General features: G+C 50.5%; 1 protein-coding gene across 2 annotated transcripts in view; it reads right to left on the reverse strand.

The window, feature by feature from the left end:
- Window positions 1-21298, reverse strand: part of Zip (myosin heavy chain 10) — an 80388-nt gene extending 59090 nt beyond the window's left edge. For both annotated transcript variants that reach the window (XM_077670120.1, XM_077670119.1), the window contains exon 1: window positions 20602-21298. In XM_077670120.1, the coding sequence (XP_077526246.1) occupies window positions 20602-20958 (357 nt within the window). In that variant the 5' untranslated portion in view covers window positions 20959-21298. The remainder of the gene's footprint in view (window positions 1-20601) is intronic.
- Window positions 21299-23178: the final 1880 nt, after the last annotated feature.

A 23178-nucleotide genomic window follows, 5' to 3' on the forward strand; every position in this document is an offset into this window, starting at 1 on the left:
ACTACTGACTCATGCCTACAGGCCAGCACGACTATACAGGTACGTTTGGCCAGTTGCCCTTCATTCTTCACCCATGGGCCACCAATCAGGTGTTCTTGAGGAGGCATTGATTAGGAAAGAAGAACGGTTCCAGGTACTACGTCCTCCAGCCGCACCCGACAGGACGAAACAAAGAGCTTCAGTGCTGGGAGCGAGTGGTCAATAAAAACGTCGCGCAAGGGGATAGCTATCTGTCAAGGCAAGAGAGACAAGGTGATTTGAGCGCTGCTTGTTATGGCAGGGGACAAGAGAAAGACTTGTGCGTCGAAAGGTGTACAACATCGATCCCCTCACAACTCATCTACATGCCCCCGCCCCGAGGCGTCGCAAGTAACGTCACGTGTCACAGACTCACTAGCGTGCCGGTAAGAAACGCTAACAGAGTCAGGAAGAAGTCAACACAAACCGTAGCTCCTCTGAAACTAGATGTGGACGGCGCCAGCCCGGAACGTCTCGTTTTCAAGTGACGTCGAAATGCCTTGTTAACACGGTTGGATGTGTTTTTTGAAAAGCCTTAAGCTCTTGCTGAACAGGCCCAGCAACTACCCCACCACCTCGAGGAAGGGTCCGCCCCGGCACGAGATTGCAGAATCCAAAATCCGGAAGCCTTAGTTTCGGCCATTGGCTTAAAGGGGCCCCAAACAAATTACAAGTTTGGTTCATTAGAAAGACTGCTTTGCCTGGACGACAGTGACATCAGTTTTATCGCTACCTTCAAACAAATAATCAAGATATTAAGGAAAACATATGAAGCAGTGGAAGCTCTCTAGCCAATTTCCAATATGACATCACAAAATTTTAGCGGGATTGGCGACCACCCGCCAAAGCCACCACCAAGAAACCCAGTTGGCCGATTGTAGTGCAGACTCTAGCTCCGTTTCATCGAATCACTTGAATGCTAACGTGCCGTCAGTCCTGGCCCATATTACGTCACTCCTGCCCTTAATACGTCACCGTGGCGCGAATTTTGAAAGTTTATCAACATATCTTGCTTTTCTTTTTTTTTTTTTTTTTTTTGGGGGGGGGGCGTAAACAACACATAGGTAGCAAAGCCTAGTTCTTCAAAATCCAACAGAGTTGTATTTCGACGTAAAGGCTTAGCCACCAGCTTTGGCGGGACCACGAAACTAAAAAAATACGTAAGAAAATAGAACAGGGTTGGGGCAGGCGGAAAGCCCCGAGGTCCTGGCGACGGCCTGGCGCCTCCGCGACGAAGGTGGCGAAAGGCCAAGGAGCAACGCCCACGATAACGGAAGGCGGCGGCCGACGCAGGAGGCGACGACGGCTTCGAGAGTCGCGAACGGCAACGATACGCCACCGGAGGAGGAGGCAGGGCGCACAAGGGCGACGGAGGAACGGAAGGTGCCTCGTAACTTCCGACAGAAACGCCCGCGAACAGACTTGGAGAAATTTAGAGCCCTTCCTCTACGGCGAAGATGGAAGGCCAGCGAAGCTGTACTGGTGGTGAGTTTATGTATGGTGACTAACTGTACCGATCGAATAAAGACGCACACACGTAACTTCCTTGGGACACTGAATTATCATTTGTTTCGGGATAGTTTCGTTAAAATAACAGATACCGCCGTATTCTGCAACCCTCCCCTCCTCAGACAGCCATGTATTGGTTTACCGCTTCATTATGACCATTTAAGACAAGAGAATGCCACTCGGTGAGGATAGTTACATCAGACTGAGGACTGCAGTGCATTTTAAGCTAGCCCTGGCGTGAGCACTCGCGTTTCTATGTCGGCGCGACCAGACAGACGTGCGCAGTTTTGCTCATAACCTAGCGCCAGACAACTTCGCTGTAACAAAAATTAAGAGCGAGTGACGTTGCAAACGAAGTGCTGCAAACGACGCAACGTGATACTCGCAGATCGAAACAGGCGCCTTGCTAACGGAGACCGCGAGACATAAGCGATAACCTGCAACCAAACGCAAACCATTGTGTCCCACAATACCATGGCAGAAGTTGGTTGGCGCATTCGCATATTGACGTTGAAAAGCGGACGACAAGGCTTTATCAATTTTGAGGACCGACATCCGATGGACGTCCCATTAACGTCCCGTTATTGTCCCTAAGAGTAGGAGTGAAATTACGACACCGCAAAGTTCATTTGAGCAACGTTTTTTGAGGGACACGTTGATTTGATTTCAACGTTGAAAAACGTTGATTTGAGGGACAGGTGTCGTGAATCCAACAGATGTCCCATTAACGTCCCATTAATGTCTCCAAGGAGTGGGAGTGGTATTAAACCCCCTTTCCCAAGAGCTAGGAGTAACAGCGCCTTTCGTCGGCTGCCTTCTTGGTCGAGAAGGGCGGCGTTGGAAGCATTCGAGCGCGTCCAAGTCTCTTTCGAAGAAAAAAGACGGACTCCAGAGGAAAGCCGCACCAGACTTGCCGCCGCCGAATGGCCGGAGAGACTGCTTTCGGACCACATTCCTGGGCTAATCCCGGGAGCAGCCGGGGCACCTCGGGCGACTCGCCGCCAGGGCAGAGATGCAACAAAAAACGCAGCAGGAAGAAATAGCAAGGCCCAGCAGTTCCACAGGGCGTACTAAAAACGTCGCTAACGTGAACGTGCGCTGCGAGAGCTAGAATTTATCAAAATCGCACCGCCTATATACTCACGAGCCTGTAGTCACGATAGCTTAGCGCGTCGACACAACAAAAACGGCCGCGGATTTTCGCCGAAACGGAGTTTCGGAAAGCTGGTCGAAGAAAGGAATCCTGATTGCATCAATCCCTTACGGGACACGAAAAACGAAGCGGAAAAAAAAGAACGAAACTAGAAAGAAAAAACACGTGAAGTAAGAGAGGGGCCGGTTCCCTTCCTGCGTCTCTGCAGATTTCTCGTTACAATTTCTTCCTGTACAAAAAGTCATCAGATGCCAAATAAAAGTAAAAGTTATCAGATTGCAAATATAAGAGATGCCAAAGCGCAAGCCAAAAGGCTTATTATGACAAACAGGTCGACTTGTGATGGTGATGATAACCGCAAAGTTCGAGTATCGGACCCGTGACCTCAGTGGTACGCAACACAGCACCTCAGTCCTCACGACACCGCGGCGAGCTTGTAGCCTCCTCAAAAGGCACCAAGGAAATTTCCGGAAATTGCAGGACGAAGGCCTCTCCCAATGACCTACAACTGCTCCTGCCCTGCGCTGCTCGAGTCCACAGTGTACCCCCGAATTTCCTTATTTCGTCCCTTCGTCGTTCCATTGGCCAAGCCTTCCCTTCTAGTCTCCTCTCGCGGTGCGCCGGTTGTCATTTCCTCTGACTACGTGGCCAGCCCAAACCCACCTCTTTATTTCAACTATGAAATCATCGAGTTTGTCCCATGATCCACGAAGCTCGCTTCCTGTCCGTAAGTGTTAGCGTAGTTGGATCACGAAAAATCACTACTGGTCACAGTTGATCGACGCTGACCGGTTGTGCAGGAAGAAGTTCACCATTTTAATAAAGTTTGCCTCACGTTTACAAAAAAAAAATGAACGCATCTCCACGAAGTGAATCATGAAGAGTGGGCGAAGCACTCGCGATCGTTCTTACCGTGTTATATCAAACGCGGCATTGCCCACTCGCGCATGTGAATGAGTGACAACGCGAGTGTACAGTATATGCAATTCCAATCCAATCCAATCCGATACAATTCAATTTAACCCAATCCAATCCAATGCTCCATGTGAATGAGTGACAACACGTGTGTGCAGTATATACAATTCCAATCCAATCCAATCCAATGCTCCTCGCGCATGCGCAACACTGTGTACACGGACGACAAGGGACAAGAAACGGACAAAGCGAGGTCCTAAGGTGCTTCGCCCCCTAAAAAAAGAAAGATTGCCCTGAGACATTGACGGCACTGCCTCAGAAACGCCCGCCAAGTTGCACGTGCATCGCGTTGCTCGTGCAACATCCCGCTTCGCGTTGGTCAAAAACAGTTCTCTCAGAGGGACTGCGAAGTGCCCCGCCCACCAACCCCGCAGCAGAGACATGCGTTCGCTGCGACGGCCTTCGAAGAACGAGGGGGATGGAGATAACAATAATAACGGGCTGGATGAGAAAGCAAGGCATCCAACGGGCTTGGTGACCACTCGCTTCGCGTTCGTACGGGGGCGTGACCGGCCGAGAAACAGAATGGGGTCAAGATTCCGGCGCCAGTACAGAGAGGTCCGGAAAGGCCGCATGACGACGACCACAACGACAACGGAGGGAGAGAGATTGGTCATCATCATCGTGTATGCGAAAAGAAAAGCGGAAGAAGGCCGGCAGAGTAAATGAAACAACTCAAAAGCGGCGTCCTCCGCGGCGGACCGGACAACAGCTCGGCAGCAGCCAGCACACATCCCAGCCTTGATCCCAAATGCTCGCTGCCGTCCGTCGCTACGGGTCGACGCGACTTCGCTGCTCCGGCAAATGTCCGCGCGCGTGCGCGGAGGTAGCGAACATGTCGAAACACTTTTTGGTTTTCGTTTCCACCGCTTTCGCTCTCGCCCTGCCGTTCCTAATGCTTCGCGATTTGACGCCTCTGATGCCTGCGCAACGCCCGACCCCGCTGCGATGAGGGAAAGGACTGGATGGAGAGCGGAAGGGAACGAACAAAGCCGCGTCGGTGAAAAAAAAAATCGTGACGCCGTATCGGATACGCCCGCGGACGCCTTTGCCTTCGGAGGGGCGAAGCGAGTGGTCGTGCACGCGCCGCCGGCGTTCCGCTACCGGTAAGCGGCGGAGGTAACGGGTTCGAGAGTGGCGGACACGCTCGCATAGTGAACGGGAGAGGGAGGCCGTATCGGCACAAGAATCCTCGGCAGGTTCAGGTTAAAGACAGGTTCATGTAGTACAAAACAGATTCAGGGACCACGGAGACAATATACAAAATTGTTTAATTTAAAAGAACTAGCTTTTGGCAACTAGCTGAACCTCATTGCCGAAACGAAAGACTTTCTTTTAACCAAAAAAAAGGAAAGTAAATGAAAAGGAAATTCAAATTTCGCGCCACACGACGTCAGTAGTGACGCAATACTGGGATCACTTGACACATCATTATTAGTGTGTTAAGTGCACGTCATCAAAATGAGCTAGAGGCCCCATTCATTCCAGAAACGGCACTTTCTTTTAACCAAAAAAGAAAGGTACATGAATAGGAAATTCAAATTTCGCGCCACACGACGTCAGTAGTGACGCAATACTGGGATCACTAGAAGCATTATTATCAGCGTAAGTCAACAGTCTAGGTAGACGATCAAACGGAGTTAAAGGCCCCATTACAATCGCCCTAGTCGTGTTTCTTGGCGGTGGCTTTTGGTCGGCGGCCACCCACCGCACACACAATATTTTGTGACGTCAGAGAGATTTTGTGACGTCAAAGTGGCTGGGGAGTCGTCGCAGTTTCATCTGTTTCCAGCTTGACGCGGCGCGATTATCCGCTCGCAATTAGCTATGAAATTGTTATCACAGTTATTGGGACGAAGCAGTTTTCTTTAAAATCAACCAACATTACATTTCGTCTTTACGGCCCTTTCATTAACCGCGACGTCGACCTCGCTTTAAGCGTGTATTTTTTTTTCTTCAAAATATAAGGGCTTACGCGAAGAAGCTATAGGAGCGTCGTAGTGAAAGCTCAGGGATTAGTTTAGACCACCTTGAACGTGCGCCGAAATCTCGACATCCCAGCGTTTTTGTTTTTCGCCTCCATCTGCGCAAAGCGGCCACTGCCGCTGGAATCATACCCGCGTCTTTGAGTACGATCCCGACACAATGCCTTCGCCACTGGGCCTGGTACCACTACGGCGGACACATGTAGATCTAGAACGTGCTAAAAGTTCGCGATAATACTGGTTCTACTGTGACTAGAACAAAGCAAGCACTCTTTATAATAAACAAACAAAGCAAGCAGTCTTTATAATAAACAAAACTGCATTTCGTCTTCACGCCCGTCTTCAGCACGACGCCGAACTCAATTTGATCAATGTGGGAACGGCAACGGCAGACCAGAAACGTCTTCGTAAGACGACGAAAGACGTTAAGACAGACAGACAGAGAGAGAGAGAGAGAGAGAGAGAGAGAGAGAGAGAGAGAGAGAGTCAGACAGACAGAGAGAGAGAGAGGGAGAGCGGGGCGTTCCGGTGCGAGCGCGTGCGTGCTTTGCGGCGGCCGAATTCCTCCCGCCGACCTTGGCAAGGACGACCGTCGCGATATTGCGTGCGCCGCGCACTTTGCCGATCCCGCCTGCCTGCCTCACAATGCGCACGGCGAGAATAATGCGACACGATACGCGATAGCGCGGCAGACAAAAAAGACACCCCATTAACCCTGCAACGTGACGCGTGCATGGGGAGATATGCGTGGAACGGGCGTTTCTTATCCCATTACCGCAGAGGTGTGAAAGATAAGCAAGTGCTAAACGACACAGTCCCGTAAAGACAATGGAGAGAGAAAGAGAAAGGTGATTGGCAAGCGGGTTTTGATTGATTGATTGTAGGGTTTAACGCGCCGACGCAACGCAGGCGATGAGGCGCGCCGTAGTGGAGGGCTCCGGATTAATTTCGACCACCTGGAGATCTTTAACGTGCGCCGAAATCTCGTATGCACGGGCGTTTTTGCTTTTCGCCTCCATCAGAAAAGCGGCCGCCGCGGCCGGGAATCGAACCCGCAACCTCGTGCTCAGCAGCGCAACGCCTTAGCCACTGAGCCACCGCGGCGGGTGGCAAGCGGGTTTTATTAAAAACGGCCAGAAACTGAAGGGGAAAAAAAAGGCCTACGTTTGCAACATTTACATGTTACAGTCCGGAACCCCTCTATCGCTGTTTTCATTTACGGCCATTCCATAAGCGTACGCCCGCTGAGCAACTTTTTTTTTCTCTCAAGATGACATCCGTTGGGCTTAGCTTTACACAGCTACCAGTCTATACGGGTCAAAGTCGAACCACGGGGCGACAGTTCAGATTCCGTCGAAAACACTAGAGCACGTTTTGTTGAAGCGGCAACAACGGTAACAGCAGCGCGAAGGGCGAGAGAGCATCAAGCCCCGGCAACATTGCGATTACACGTACACATCTACAAAAAAAAAATGCTACGAAACAAAAATCACTCCGAACAATTCAAATAACCACAAGCTCGCTTCGCCAACCGCGCAAGCGCGCGTGTGCGTACGTCATGTTCGTCACGACGTGAATGAATCCGGTCTCGGCGACCTCGCTTTCCTTACTTCAAGAGAAAAACAAAATGAAAATAGTCAGGGCAGGAAAGTAGAAGTACAGCGGTGCGCACCCTCCAAATAACAGATAAAAAGAAAGCATAGAAGAAGAAAAAAAAAACACGCCGCATTTCATTGCGCAGAATGCATTAATCGCTACGCTACTACTGTATATTACACCCGTGGGTATAATGTGCGCACAGACACGCCCTCGTATAACGAGAGGGGGACAAAGATAAAAAGAAAAAAAAAATAACTGGATGCGCTAAAGGAACAAGCAAGCTCGTACGCGCCAATCTATAAACTACGAATGCGACGCTCTGGTGGGTGACTTCCGGTACGAACATCCCCCCGGTACAGCAACGTGTACACGTGCGCACTCATTGCTGTATACCGGCTGCACAAGCCCATGAGGCACGGCCGTTATACAGTGCGACGCGGATTGGGAATGCGGACGCACGTGTTTGGAGAACGCATGTATGTATGTATGTGCGTGCGTACAGCCGGCAAAACGCTTGCCTAGTGTAACACAGCTCGCGTACTTTCATCTTCATCCTGCAGCCTCGCCCGAGCGGGATTTGAAGAAAACTACCGCGGCGTTCTGAAGCCTACGCCCAGCCCTCTCGTCTCCAACATAAACAGTTATGCTTCGGCAGTTTACAGATGTAACTAGTTGAAGTTGAAATCACTGTTGTAGACGAGCGTTTTACCGATTGTACTACGATGTATGCATGTAGTACGTATGTACGTACGTACGTACAGTCTTTGTCAAAATTTCCTAGGCCAAACCTGAAATGCGGAGGCCGCAAAAAATACAATGTACAAGCTGACAGTCCCGAGCGAGGCTGAAACTTTATGCCGGAAAGCTAGAGAAAACGCCTTCCTTTCTTGCTACCATAAAATATTGTTGTCACAGTTAAAGGTAAAGCTTATTCTTTGAATTCTTTGTGGTCGAGGAAGCTTGGGATTGGCCTAGAAAATTTTGACAAATGGTTTACGTACATGGGCATGTATGTGTGTATGTATGCATACACGTATGCATGCATATTGTATGTGTTAAGAAATTAAGAAAAGGAAATGGACGTGGGCAAGGCGTGTAATGCGAAGGCAGGATGACCGTTGGTCATTAAGGGTAACAGTGTGGATCCCCAGAAAAGGCAAGCGTGACAGGGGACGGCAGAAGGTTAGATGGGCAGGTGAGATCAAGAAGTTTGCGGGGATAAATTGGTCGCAGTTAGCACAGGACCGGGATAATTGGAGATCCATGGAAGAGGCCTTTGCCCTGAAGTGGGCCTAGATAGGCTTCTGCTGATGATGATGATGATGATTATGAGTAAATGTAAGCGAATGAGTGAGTAAAAGTTCGTAAGTGTAAGAGAGTAAGTAGTGAGCAAGTGCGAGCGAGTGAGAGAGTAAGTGTAAGGAAGTGAGTGAGTGAGCGCATGTGAATTCACTTACCCCTCATCATATTCTATGATTCCTTCGAGACCGCAATTCAATCACGATCGTTCCCCACAGTTCCACAGTAAAACTACATCTACTTGATCTAACTCCCGGGGAAACAGCCGGTTGCAGGGGGGGGGGCATGGTAGCACACGTGGAAAGCTTCAAAGCGAACACAACCTTTTACAAACCCAAAAATAACGCGCGCACTCCCGAAGGGAAGACAAAAGCAAAATCGACGCTCAGCAGCGGCGCGCCGCGCGTCCTTGCGACGCGAGTAGCATACAACCTCCACCTCCTTCGCGAACCCGGCAATAATAATTTCAAAACTCGCCGCAGGGAAAGAAAGCCAACGCTCGTCATTTTCGCGAATACTCGCCAAGTATAGGGGGCTTTTCGCGAGAGAGAAAAAAATGGGAGACAAACACGCTGTCTTCTAGAGAAAGCGAGACTGGTGGTACCGCAGCACGGTGACTCATCGTGGAGCGTCAAAACACAAGACAGCGCCGCAACAGCTGCCGACGCCGCTAATCACGCGTACGGCAACGCCACCGAAGTTGAGCAAGGCCCACATACGACGCAGGTTCGAATCCCCCCTCCCATTTCTTTTTTTTTTTCCTTCATGTGGAGAACTATATATCGAAAGCGCATCGGCAACGCGTGTGTCACATTGTTTAAAAATGTACTCAAAGAAAGATGAGGCAAGTGTATATCATCGGCTAGGCACTAAACATGAAACAATTAGAATAAGGCCCCCCACAGAGTGCAAGCCGCGATGTTCGACGCACACGATACTTTTTTTGACGACGCTCTCTCTCTCTCTCTCCAAAACAACCTCTCCGTTGCGACGACAGCGGCCCGAACGCGTAAGAAACCAGACTTGGAAATGAAAGGGGTTATGGGATTTTCCCAGAAAGACACCGCATAGAACAAACGCAAGAAACATCAATTAAAAGAGTCGCTCCTCGAGCGAAGGTTGAGTAATCACAATCATCGTCGTACCCGGATAAGAGAAACAATATTGATTGATTGTGGGGTTTAACGCGCCGACGCAACGCAGGCGATGAGGAGCGCCGTAGTGGAGGGCTCCGGATTAATTTTGACCACCTGGGGATCTTTAACGTGCGCCGAAATCTCGTACACACGGGCGTTTTTGCTTTTCGCCTCCATCAGAAAAGCGGCCGCCGCGGCCGGGAATAGAACCCGCGACCTCGTGCTCAGCAGCGCAACGCCTTAGCCACTGAGCCACCGCGGCGGGTGATAAGAGAAACAAAACGCCCTATTAGAGCCTCTGTACCAACTCCCACGGTCGTATATCTAAGCAGCATTGAAATCTAAGCATGCGTTCGTTTTCTTAATAAGATCGCACCAACATTCTGCAAGGCGCTTCAATACGAAAAATAATAAAAAAAAAGGCGAAGCAGAAACATGACTTCAGACAACAGTACTCGACTCGCAACAAACGAAACAAAAAAATACTATCTGGAAATTGCACACATAACGGAAGGTTCAGATTCGAAAGGTAGAGAAGAAAGAAAAAAAAAAGAAGGAGAAGCAGCCAGAGACAAGCTTCAATCCCAGCTGGCGCAATCCGTCATCCGCCAAACAAGTCTCCTCCCACACGCGTCCTCCCCTCTCCCGGACTCCATCCCCTCCTCGAATTTACCATTCGAAACAACATCCCAACACACAAAAGGAAAAAAAAACTAAAAAAATACATATACAAACAGAAGACGGGGGGGGGGGAGGACGCTTCCGGGAATAGCCCTCAGCGCGAAAGCGCCGTACCCCCTTCGACGCAAGCACCAGATGCTTCGCTTCCGACCCTCCCTTTCGCCTCCGCCACCCCCCACAGCTTACCGTTGGCTGTCGTCAGCGGACAATGAGAAGACGAAGAGGAGAGCGCGCAAAAACAAAAAAATACGCGGTTAAACAAACGATAAACAACAAGCGCGGCCGAACTGCGGACCGTCCCAGCGCCCGCTGCAAGCCCAGGGGCCGATGCGAAGAGATTTCGGGAATTTTTCGTCGGGGCAAGCACCCCCCTCCCACAAGCAACAACCCCACGCGTCGTGCGTTGTTCCTGCTCCCAATTCGACTGGTACTTCCGTTTTGTGAAGCGTCGATGGCCGGCCTGTATTTTTTTTTTCTTTCCGCGAAAGAAAAAGAAACACAAGAGCCCGACCTAAATGCGTTCGCACGAAAAGTGTAGAGGTGGAAAGAGGCGAAAAAACCGCATCCGCTGTAACGGTTTGCTCGGCGATACGATGAGTAAGAGACGGGCGAGTTGTAACCTCCTTTTCCCATCGCATTACTCATTCATCGATTCAGAGAGCGCCGTCGACTGCGCAGCCCGGAAATACCAGCGAAACGCGGAGGTTATGGCTATACGATATCCGGTATACGAGTGTGCCGTTGGCCTACACAGGGCACCCCGAAGCCTCGTTCAAGAAAAAAAAAAAAAATCCCGGGCCATCTCCGCTAATATGAAACCAAGGGAGGGGCGAAGCATGCAGTGTATGAGTGTATTCTTGGTGCCTTGGCGTTTTTGCCCACGGAGATGAAACCGTTGGGGGAACAGGTATACACAGCTTTGCTGTAAAAGTCTCGTGTCTTAGAAACAACGAAGCTCCCTAGCGCGAGGCGTAAACGAGTGTCCCAGTGTTTTTTAGTACGCGTTACGTTCTAGCGAGATGCGTAAACGGGTTTCCCAATGTTTTAGACCGTGACTACATGAGACGACGACGATGATCTCTCTCTCTCTCTCTCTCTCTCTCTCTCATTTGTTCGCGAATCGTCATGTTTTGCATTTATTGCACGTTCTCAAAAATCTAAATCTGATACCGTTCAACAGTGTTCCCTGTCTTTTACCGTCCGAATGGAATCAACGTTTAAGTTTTAACCGATCCATTGATTGATTGATTGATTGATTGTAGGGTTTAACGCGCCGACGCAACGCTGGCGATGAGGCGCGCCGTAGTGGAGGGCTACGGATTAATTTTGACCACCTGGGGATCTTTATCTTTTAACCGATCCAGCGACCTCGAGTATGAATGAATGAATGAATGAAACTATTAATGATACGGGGGGCTTGGTAGCCTAGTTGGGGAAGAGGGGAGAAGGGAAAGGGAGTGGGGCGGCCGTCAGTATAAAATCGAACTTATTTTCTCCCCCTGGATTGTCAAAAGAAATCGATGCCGTTTATGCACTTCGGCTTACAATTACGGTAACCTGCAGGTTTTTCATTTTTTTTTTTCCTGGGTGTGTACTTCCTTGCACAGCAGACCTTTTTTTCTGTGTACACTGTTCTATATAGCCTCTCACTCCTGGTTTCAGCAAGTACAAAACAAACTCCTAAGTTGATCCCCTATATTACACACATCCAGATGCGCGCATTGATGTTTTGGTGAGGAGTGCAGAGTCATAAAGCAATTAGGTGCCCTCCGCAAATGTGACTCGGTCAGAACCGCGAGGTAGTCTGAACTGAAAATTGAACTGCAAAGCGCGGAGTTTAGTTCAGTGCAAGTTCGGGATAAAGCGTTTTCAACTTCGCAGTACCTCGCAATCAAAACGTAACAACGAGATTCTACCGTTGCCAAAAGTTCCACCTTCGATGCGCATGCGCAAGGCCAAACGACGCCAGCAACTGGCACGGAATAAAAAAAAAACAAGAAAACGACGATTTCTCCTACAAAGAACAGAGTCGCAACAGCAATGGGAACAGAACGCATCCTTTGAGGGTCACAGCGCGTTAGCGCGAGTTAGTAAATCATTGGGGGCGGTGTGTGCAGTACGCGATCGCGTTTCATCCGCGACGCACGCCACGCGCCGACGTGTAATAAATTCGAAACCAATGCAGCATCCTTCTTTCATATTTGTCACTCCCCTCCACCCCTTTGCTCTCCGAATAAAAAGAGGGACCCTTCATGAAGGATGGGGCCCCGCTTATCGGTGAAGGTCTCCGAAGGCGCGGCTTGATCGCAGCCTTGACCCGGCGCTCGTGCGTAGTGTCGGTGCGACCCGCGACTCCTGGTCTCCGTCAAGGCATGATAGAGAGGGAGGGGCGAGGCAGACCGCGGAAGCCTGACGATTCGCGCCTCAACTAATAAGTACACGACGCCCGGCAAAACTCGACTCACGCTGTCGCAGCACCCTTGAGATTCCCAAACGAAAACAGAGCGCGGCTTAGCTTGGAGGAAGAGCCATCCAATCTCTCAGCTTCCGCTGCCAAAACTTGAAATTCGACGCCTAGATGAACGAACAAGGAGCCATTGTTCATTAGCGCGTGCGCTTACGTTTGTGTGCGCGTGTGCGGGGCGACCGCCTAATTGGAGCGTCCATTCAACCATAGCGAGCTTAAATATTCCTTAGCTGCAGATGATGGGCAAGTTGTACAGAACAAGACTGGCCTCCCTGGTTCAATATTCGGCTGAATCCTGCAATATTGCATGACGCCTTCGGTCTGAAGGGGATATCAATGAATGATTGGATCAAAGGAACGAATGGATGAATGATGGACAAGTTGCTACCGGAGATGCGATACGGACAAGCATCCCCAATTCGGAATACAGGCAGCCGTGACGTTTCAGCTGCCTGTAAAAGAGCTTACGTAACAGTTCCACTCCCACTTTTTTTTTCCTTTTCTTTAATGAAACCGTTCGCCTGACGAGGGCGTACTCACCCGCTCAGCTCAAGCACGAGCGCTCTCAACAAACAAAAGAACGATCTCCAACTCCCTCGCCTCCGACAACTACGCAAACACGACCACGCCCTCCTACAAGTCAATACTAAGTCCTCCCGCACCGCGCGTTCTTCTGGCCACAAATTCCACAGCACCCACAACCGCCGCATCATCGTCGTGCAACGCACGAACAATGACCTAACAGGACATCCTTTCCTCCACCGCAACCACCTCTTTTTTTTCTGCTCGATCGCTGCAGACCACTTCCTGGAGATTGGTCTTCGCCGTCACGTCCGGACTGATCCCGTCTATACAGTCCACCGGTCTGAGTCACTGCCCCCTCTCCGGCAATCCTGTTGTGGTAATACGTGGTCAAGAAGGCAGACATCTACTTCAGTTTCCGAACCGCGCGTTCCAACGCTCTTATCGGATACACAGCGAGTGCCGCAGGTCCTTATCGCGCCCACACGCACTCAAGAATAGTCTCGACGCCGATTGACGTGGCCAGAATCTTCTCTGGTGTACCACGTGTCCAGGCTTTTAAATCCTCCGCCGCCGTGAACCCTCCTCACGCCATCCGGAGCGTTGACACATCGAAGTTGCAGGTGCATTGCTCGACTGCCGATCGGGATGGCCTTATAAGGTGCGAAGTACTTTACCCACTTGAGACGTCTTTGCGGGTGGTGAGGGAAAAAAAAAAGATACCGGCGACACATTGCACCTTTCGAAAGCAATACGGCGAAGGCACTGCAGCATGCGTTGCAAGGGTGAACGCTCCGAGATGAAAAAAACGATACCTCTTTTTTTTTTTTAGCTTCGTCGCCTTTTCGACGTCAGCGGGACGGCGTAACAAACGGGACAGCGATTCAAAACCGCGATTTTGAAGACAACACTTTAAAAACTGTGACCCGTAGGCGTAGGCGGCTGAAGCTTCCGACACTTTGAATGTGTACCAATTTAAACTACTTCAGTTCTGGAACTTTTTGCTCTTAAAATTCTCTTCACGACCTATCTAAAAGGGTGGCCAATCCCAGTCCTCGAAACTACTACTACTACTAAAGGATCGATCTGATTGTCACGAAGGTAATCATTCGGATCACTAACAGCGAACGTAGTCCGGTGACCCTCACTGATTTTTTTAGGGGCGAAGCTCCTTAGGGGCTGGGGCTGTTGGCGTCTCCTGTCGTCGTAATAGTCGTCTCATGTAGTCACGGTACTAAAACGCCGGGAAACTCGTTTACGCTTCGCGCTTCAGAGACGCGAGACTTTTACAGCAACGATCTAACCTGTACACCCCCAACGGTTTCATTTCCGTTGACAAAAACGCCAAGGCGCCGAGAATACACTTATACACTGCATGCTTCGCCCCTCTTCAGGTTACACGTTATTGAAGATAGCCCGGGATTTTTTTTTTTCGTAGTACGGTTAGAGAGAGAGAGAGAGAGAGAGGGGAGGGGGGGGGGGCTTGTACAACTAAACCATACGATAACTAGATCGAAACGTGCACAGCGACAAACACTGCACCCATCCGCACCCACCTTGCGGTGTCATTAGGATTACAACCGTGTCCAGTTTCTGCCTCAGTCGCTCAAGGGGGCGTGTCACGTTACCCGACGATGCCACATTTACACGCGGCCGTTATTGAGCGCCGTCACGCGAGCGACGATAAACGCCTGTTCCCTGCTCTAAGCTCCTCATCCTTTTTTCCTAGTCCTCGGCGTTTACGGCAGTTTTAGGCGCGGTCAGCTGGCTCGCCATTCTTTCGTTCATTTTCTCAGCCTCGTCGTCTTCAATATCCCATCCTGGAGAGCCTCTACTACAGACTTTGTTCGACAGTCTCGTACCTACCGTGACAGCTACCCGCCGCGGTGGCTCAGTGGCTAAACTCAGTGGCTAAGGCGTTGCGCTGCTGAGCACGAGGTCGCGGGTTCGATTCCCGGCCGCGGCGGCCGCTTTTCTGATGGAGGCAAAAAGCAAAAACGCCCGTGTGTACGAGATTTCGGCGCACGATAAAGACCCCCAGGCGGTCAAAATTAATCCGGAGCCCTCCACTACGGCGCGCCTCATCGCCTGCGTTGCGTCGGCGCGTTAAACCCTACAATCTATCTATCTACCGCGACAGCTGTGAATACAAGGCGTCGTTGTTTTGATGGACGTGCCCATTGTGCGACAGCGAGGCGGCAACTCCTCTTAAATCTTAGAGAAAGTCGCGGAGCACAGATTGCCTCCTGCACGCGTGGCCGAAGGACGAGTATTTTGCCGCTCCAACCACTTAATACACTTTCCTTTCAACCCCTCCTTTCTCCCGCGACGAATGCAAAGGGAAGTTCGCTAAATTGGATTCAATTTTCCCGCGTTCGCGCTGCCCACGCCCCATCTGTTGGCGTCTTGCCTTCATCGCACCTAGAGCAGCTCGAGGAAACGTCGTCTCTATAATAGTGTTCACTTTTATCTCACTACATGTCCAGCCCAAGTCCAATTCTCTTGCTTATTTTGAACTATGATATCATCATCTACTCGAGTTTGTTCCCTGACCCGGGAAACCATGTAGCGAGACAAAAGGACAACCGATGGAAGAAAGGGTGGCAGAGTGGATACCAAGAGATGGGTCTGGAAGATACACTCTTGATAAAGAAGGTCGTAAAAAGGTAGTAGCCGCCGTATTTGCTAACTCCTTACGAACCTTACTACCCCGCGGTTTTGTACGTAGGCTCTGCCACTAAAAACTGCATGGTTAGTAAATTAACTGAGTGTAGGAAGTAGTATGCACTAGATTAAGGTCGTACTTATGACTAGGTTGTGCAGTTAGTAAACGCATGTAGCTCAAAAGAGTGCTATCGCTGGGACTTTACTAGTGGGGGTAGTGGTGCTTACTGCCTGCTTCGGTTAGTAATTCTGGCAAGTGCTATATTTACTATACCTGCAGTTACTAAGTACCTAGTGTATACTGGGACAAGTAACTTGTTAGTATTCCATTAGTGAATGCCCCGACCTTTTTTTAGGTGTGTAGGTAAGGCCAATAACTAACTCGATGGAGGAAGAAATAGGGAAATTTGGGGGCAGACTCGATCAGCACAGGACAGGAGCGATAGGAGGTCGTTAGGAGGGGACTTTGTCCTCGACAGGACCCAAATGGGCTGTTGATGATGATGACTGATCTCGCCTGTATGCAGCACCGTTTTTGTCGCGTTTATTTAATTTGCTATCTCAAACGATTCCCATGCCTACTTCCAATTACAGAATGCTGCTATTGCCAGCTATGTACTTACGTTTGGCTTCGAATATGGCTAATGTTTTCTTTTTGTTCCAAATCTTAAAACGCACGACACGTTCCGCCAGCTTTAGTAGCTCGGAAAGATTGATCGAGAGCGTACCGTCACCACTTGGCCGGTCAGCTATAAACGGAGTGACTGACAGACCGAAAGTTTCGCGCGTGGTAGCCCGTGAAAGACTACCGCATTTAAAACTCGCGCCGTCAAAAAACGCGTGCGAAAAAAACCCGTACCAAACGAAGCGCATCTACACTACCATGTCGCGTCGTACGCCAAATGGAGTTCGGTTTATTCAGAAACGCCCACGAGAGGGGAAGCGTTGAAGCTTCGTTCTTTACTCTTTTCGTTTACCGCAGTGGCGGCTTCTCCGAGCTTCAATCGTTCAACGGCGGCGTTACGCCGCGAACGATTAGAGCGTGGGCGGAGGAGAAGAACTTTCGCGAAAGGAAAAAGGAAAACATTTCGAAAGTGTGCGCTGTTGGGCGTGTGCGAAGTGCGGACAGCAAGCAACCAGCGTCACATCACGCCGCATTCCCAAGCGTCGCCCTTCGTGCCGTATGAGTAGCGGATGCTTTCGCAATAAACTTCGGAGGGTATTGCAGAATAAAATAACAAAAGTTTTAACCGCAATCGACGCAACGTTGCGAACAAAAAAAAAAATATTGCACCAATTAAACGCAATGTCGGACGCCTTTGCGTAGCACGCGGGTTCGATTTTCGGTATGGCTGGCGAAAGGAAAGCCCGGAGAAAACTCTTTCGGCGCAACGCCTTGCGCATGCGCTATATGTTCTGTAGGGTTAAGCGGTACTGTAAGGGAGCGCTGTAAACGTTTAATTTATGACCCACGGGCTTAAAAACCATCGTGCCCCAACATATAAATCTTTTTTTATTTCCATGAAGATGTTCCTAACGGCCCAGTTCGCTTATTTTAGAGATATATCACCTCTTTACTGAAATAGAACTACAAAAATCCCGCCTGCTATACAGCGAGAGCCATCTAGTGCAAACTACCGGTTTACCAGCTGAGTTAAATCAAATCGTCATCCAAATTATTCCAAGCGCCATCTAATTTAATCCAAGTCCAATTTACTCCTTTAATCAAATTGACATCTACTAACGCGGGCAGACTAAGAGAGCGGTCTTTTTCGATCCGTTGGTGCCGCGAGCTGATCGTCTGCGAGAGCGCCGGCGATAACTCGCGTCAGAAGCATCGTGCGCTCCTCGCGTTACAATTCCTTCAGAAGTTCCTTCGATAAAAACGGATCAGATAAATGCCCTTTGCATACTGATTTTCAATCAATGAATGCTTTTCTGCCGTGTTAATATTATTTCCGAATTATAATATCTGTTCTCTTCAGATATATCGCCTGCTCGCTGCAGAAGTATCGCCTGCTCGCGTATCAATACGCTGACAATTCGCTGGCGTAGCATTAGAGAGCAGACGATACCTCTGACGATCTCGCAGACGATCAGCACACGGCATCAACGGATAAAAGAAGATCGCTTTTTTGGTCTGTGCGCGTTGGTAAATGTTCCCTAAGCAGTGCGCATAAGATATTTGGCGCATAATGGATTTAAAAACCCGACGTTTGCACCACACCGCGCGCCACGAAGTCCGCAAAGCCGCGCCCAATACAATCCATCGAGAGCGAATAAAAAAAAAGGAGTCAGGGTGAGAGCATTATCATCATCAACAGCAACAGGTGTAGCAGACAATTCGGTCATTCCCTGCAAAAGCGCGTGACTGATGTGCTCGCATTCCTACTTTTGTGCAGGCCGTTTCAGGTTAGCGAGCGGGGTGAACGCACCCAACGATCGTGTGTCACTTCTGCCGGCGATTCGAACCGTCACTTTTTTTTTTTTCCCGCTGCGTTTGAAAAGGTTCTAATTTGAAGCGCTGTCACATCGTCCACCGCCATGACTGATTTTGCCCGCCAGTATTTTCCCGTCCACCCCCCCCCCCCTTCCCGTCATGCAACGCGAGCGACGATGTAGAACAAAACCAGAGAATTTAGGTCCCACCGTCAGAGCGGTTCCACAGCAAATCGTTAAGAGTGCGGCGAAAAAAATTCAAACGCAGGATACAGGGAGCCTAAAAGCGAGTAATCCAACGGTTTGCCAACAAAAAAAAAATCTAGATGAAGAAAAACTCCAGGCAGCTCGTACAAACGGCACTGGTTGGAATTCCACGAATGCCGCTATCGCAATACGCTTGAGTGAGACGCCAGCAGGCATAGGCGTCGAGTGTGCTCCATTTTTTGTATTTATCTAGCTTGGCAGCAGGAGTCGATTCCATATCATTTTCATACTGCGCGGCAAATCTTCGTATCTAGGTTGAATACCTGCGCTTTTAACGATACCTCGTACCAAGCAAGAGACATATATGCCGAAGGTTGAACCAGGCCACGCAATATACAAGATACGGGAATTAATTGCATAGCAGCGAATTTCGATCACATGTTCGCAGAGACTGTTCCCATGTTCTACCTTCGAACATGGGAACAGTCTCTGCCCGGTGCCGTTCCGACAAGGGACTTGCCTTCGTCGGAGATACTATACATAAGCATGGTAGCAGCATAACCACCGCTTAGTTGCAACGCTGTCCACATAATGTGGGAATTTTATTTTAGTTACATTCATTACAGTCGTTACAGCACATTTCATAACTACCCTTTACCGCTAACCATTTGTAACCTACACCTTGTAACCATTCAACTATCACTAAAATACGAACTTTGTAAAGCAATCTCAAATCGTGTAAGCGCGGAAAAAATCTACATTTCGATTCACTTTACGCTCATTCAACATAGCGACCACGCCCACCACAAAGACACACAGAAAAAAACGGCACTAGTTAGTGCGTTCGAATACGGTCCTAGTGTTTCCATAGCTCATTTTGTCAGCCAGCCAAAAACCATCGTCGAGCGCTGAGCCGCCAACCGTCCTGCCGAACCACATGTGCTAGACATCACACCCCTCCTCCTCCATCTCTCCGCGCCGTTGAGTCATCGTTTTGGCCAGGATTCTATAAACTCCCACTTTCAAATACGAGGTCCCAATTACATGTGCGGCGACCGCGAGCCAGAAATAGAACCGCTTTTAAGTGCCTCGTAAATGCTTATTTAGCCTTCGATTAAGAGCTGTAATTTACGCAACCACAACCCACAACCGTCGGCGTTCTTCGACGTCAACATGCACGGCGATTCATGCAGGGCTCAAAACCACGAAGTTAGAGCAACGGTATTTCGTTTTTTTTTTTATATTATTCACGGGTCTAGAATATAAACACGCTCGATCGTAGCGTAACAATCACCGATCGGCTCGAAAAAGACGCGACGCCGCAGTCAACTGACAAACGCGCTACGAGCACGCCGGGCGTTCGAAGAATCAAGCGTCCGAAACGCCGCCAAGGAAGGACAAGCCACGTTTTTTTCTATTCCTTTCTTTCGAACGCGAAACACCGGCGCGACGCGATCACTCGACCGAGCGTGAAAAAGCGGTTCGCCGTCCGGGAAAAAGCTAAATGAAAAGCGGCACGAAGCAAAACTTTATCGCGGCCCCGCATATGCTGTTCGCCGCGGCGGCGGATGTCATGCAACTAGTGGCGGGACTGCACCGGCGCGCGGCCAAGAAAAAAACAGAACGCTCGACTAGCGCGGACAAAACGCCGGCGCCAGGTTCAGCGATCTACCGGCGCTGATCGCGAAAGCTGACCTCTTACTTTAACGAGAGACACGACGGAACCAGTATTTGACAGCAGTCAGGTTCGGAATTTTAGCAGACGGCGGTTAGGCCTAACAGACGGCGGCAACGGTAGAGGGGGGAAGGGCTCGGATAGGTGTGGCGGCGGCCGGCCCAACAAAAGCCGCACGGCTAGCTCGCGTCTGCTTCTACGCTTTCGTTTACTTCTTTTTCTTTCCCCTCGTCGGTGCTTTCGGACGCCAGAAGAGGGGTGGCTTTACTCACGTATATCAGCCCGGAATAGTAGCGATCCTTGATGTTGTGCAGGACGGACGCTTCGTTGAGGCACGTCAGCTCTGCCATGTCCTCGACCTTGTTGAATTTCGGCGGGTTCATCTTCTGCACGTCGTCTTTGCTCACGAGAAAGCGCTTGCCCGTCTCGAGCACCTCGACTTCGAGCTCGTCGCCGCGCTCGCCTTTCACGCTGGCCGCGACGAAGCCCTGCGACTCGTGCGGCACCCAGATGAGCTTCTTGGCCGTCCATTCCGCCTGCTTCGTGGGGTCGTAAACGTCGCTCTTGTCCACGACCAGGTACTTCAACTCGGGGCTGTTGAATGCCTCCAGGTCCGCGACGTCCGCCATGTTGGCTGGCGGCTGGAGACCGGCTCGTGAAGTCGTCGTCTGCACCACGACAAGGCAGTTGTTGTTCGGCGGGCGATGCGCTTACACGGGCGCCCAACCCGGCGGCATTAAAAATCCACCGCGCGCACGTCACCGACGGTACAGGGGGGGAAGAACGCACAACACTGCAGGGCTCAAAACCAACGTGACATGCCCGGCACCGCTAAAGTAGCACGGCTGTCATACAGGCGGCGAACGCACACAGCCACGGCAAGTGAACCCAGTCAACCGCTCGCTGAGAGAAGGAGCTCGCGGAGCGCACAGACGAACGCACAGCGGCGCACGCACACCGCAGCAGACGAACAAACTGCTCTCTAAAATCACGTGACGCACGCCACGTGACGTTGATCACGTGATGTTTATCGACGAATCAGAAGAGGCAATTTTGAAACCGGCCGAGCGCAGCGCGCCCAGCGGCGGTGGCGCAGCCGAACGCCAGCGGACCGGGAAAAAACGCGGCTGACTCACTGAAAGGTATCCGAACCTGATCATCATCGCGGTAGGTGCTCCTGGCATTGAGCTTAGGGCTGCAATCGCTTCCTTTCTGTGGCTATCAGAAGAATGTTCGAATCTCAACACTACCTTCCTCAGCGCATCATCGTTGATGAGCTCGCGAAGAGTTTAGCGAGCGCCTGGGGGCTAGCTAGAGGGGTAGTGGAAGTGAGGGGTGTTTGCTCGTGTAATAACCCGTTCTTTGAGGGCGTGTACTGCCCGTACATCCCAACTGTTGTTTTCGACTGCCACTGCGCCCGTCGGCAAGAAGGCAGTGACAAATTACCCCACCTACCGCGGCTGCCAAGACGCGTTCGCTGCCGTTCGTCTCTCTTGTCGTCTGCTCTACAAAGCATGGCGGCGCTTTCGTCGTCTGCTAGAGCAACAAGAAAAAAACGCCGCTTTTTTTTGTCGTCTGCTCGTAAAATGGCGGCGAGGTGAAGGCGACGATGCAAGCTATCCGCACGCGCATGGATCAAGTGGCATGTCGCGCATACTTGGCAACTTTTTTTTTTACTTTTGTTTTCCCTCCCGCTCTTAATCACGCTATTATAAATCCTCCGTGTGCGACGCCTCCGCCCTCCTCCAGAATTCTTCGAAGGAAACCGGTGGAAGGATATGCCGCGCGCGCGCAGGCGATAAAAAAACCGGAACGCGCGGTCGGGCCGACCGCGCAGCCAGCGGTGACGTCAGAGGCTGACGCGGGCTGCGTTCTGTCCGTTGTTTTCTGTGCATGCGCGCTTGTGTGTCCTTTCTTTTTCCCTTCTGTGCCTTCCTGTTTCGCCAAATAGAGTAAAAGAAAGAAGTGTCACGTGGCGTGTAGGAATGCCTCGGCGGTCCCCGCGCATTTGCCCGTCGCGACGCAGACCGCAGTTTCCGCTGCAACCTACCGCAGAGTGTACAGGTCGCAGCGAAATCACGCATTCCTCCACTAAGATTCGCGGCGGCTGGCTCCAATGACCGCCGCACGCGCTCTGAAAGGGCGAAGGGATCTCTTAGAACACCACCTCATCTCGTTATTCCGGCCGCGTGCCATGCAGATGCGGAAAAACAGAAACTTTCGGACGCCGGCGGGGTGACACCGCCTGACGGTCGCCTGCTGTTTGGCCGAAACTTGGCGATGCGACGCTTAGGCGTTGTTTTCGAGGTAGCTCAATAGAATACGCTGCGCCCTGGCAATTTCACGTAATATTCTGCTGGCATTCTTTTTTTACCTTGCCGTAGTTGTCTTTCAAGGGTGTGGAACAATATGGCCCCCGACGTGGTACCAAGTAGAAACACGGACAAATGGTCCCAAGTCAATCCTTCGACCCCGTATACAAAGTGGTCGACAAATGCAGCGATTACTTTTTAGGTGAGTGATGAAAATAGGGGAACTTCGCGAATGTTTCAACGTGAATAAGGTAAAGTAAGATGGCAAGACAATCATCATGTACAGCTTCCCCAAATAGTAAACGGAGCAGGGCTTCATGACGCGGACGCCGGCATAAATAGAACATGTGCGGTCCGATTTTATCCTAGAATTACTTTCTTGAAAAGTCACTTAGACGTTGCTGGATAGGCACACGGAGGAGAAATATCCTCAAAATCTCCAACCCGTGCCCCGTTTACTTCTTGAGGCAAGTGTACATACTGCAAGTTTTCAAGCGGGTGAAAGCCCGTTCGGTGGCGTTTTGTCTTGGGCCTATT

The sequence above is a fragment of the Haemaphysalis longicornis genome, unplaced genomic scaffold, assembly GCF_048455015.1.
Source record: "Haemaphysalis longicornis isolate Haplotype H1 unplaced genomic scaffold, Haemaphysalis longicornis Haplotype H1 scaffold_5, whole genome shotgun sequence".
Lineage (NCBI taxonomy): Eukaryota > Metazoa > Arthropoda > Arachnida > Ixodida > Ixodidae > Haemaphysalis > Haemaphysalis longicornis.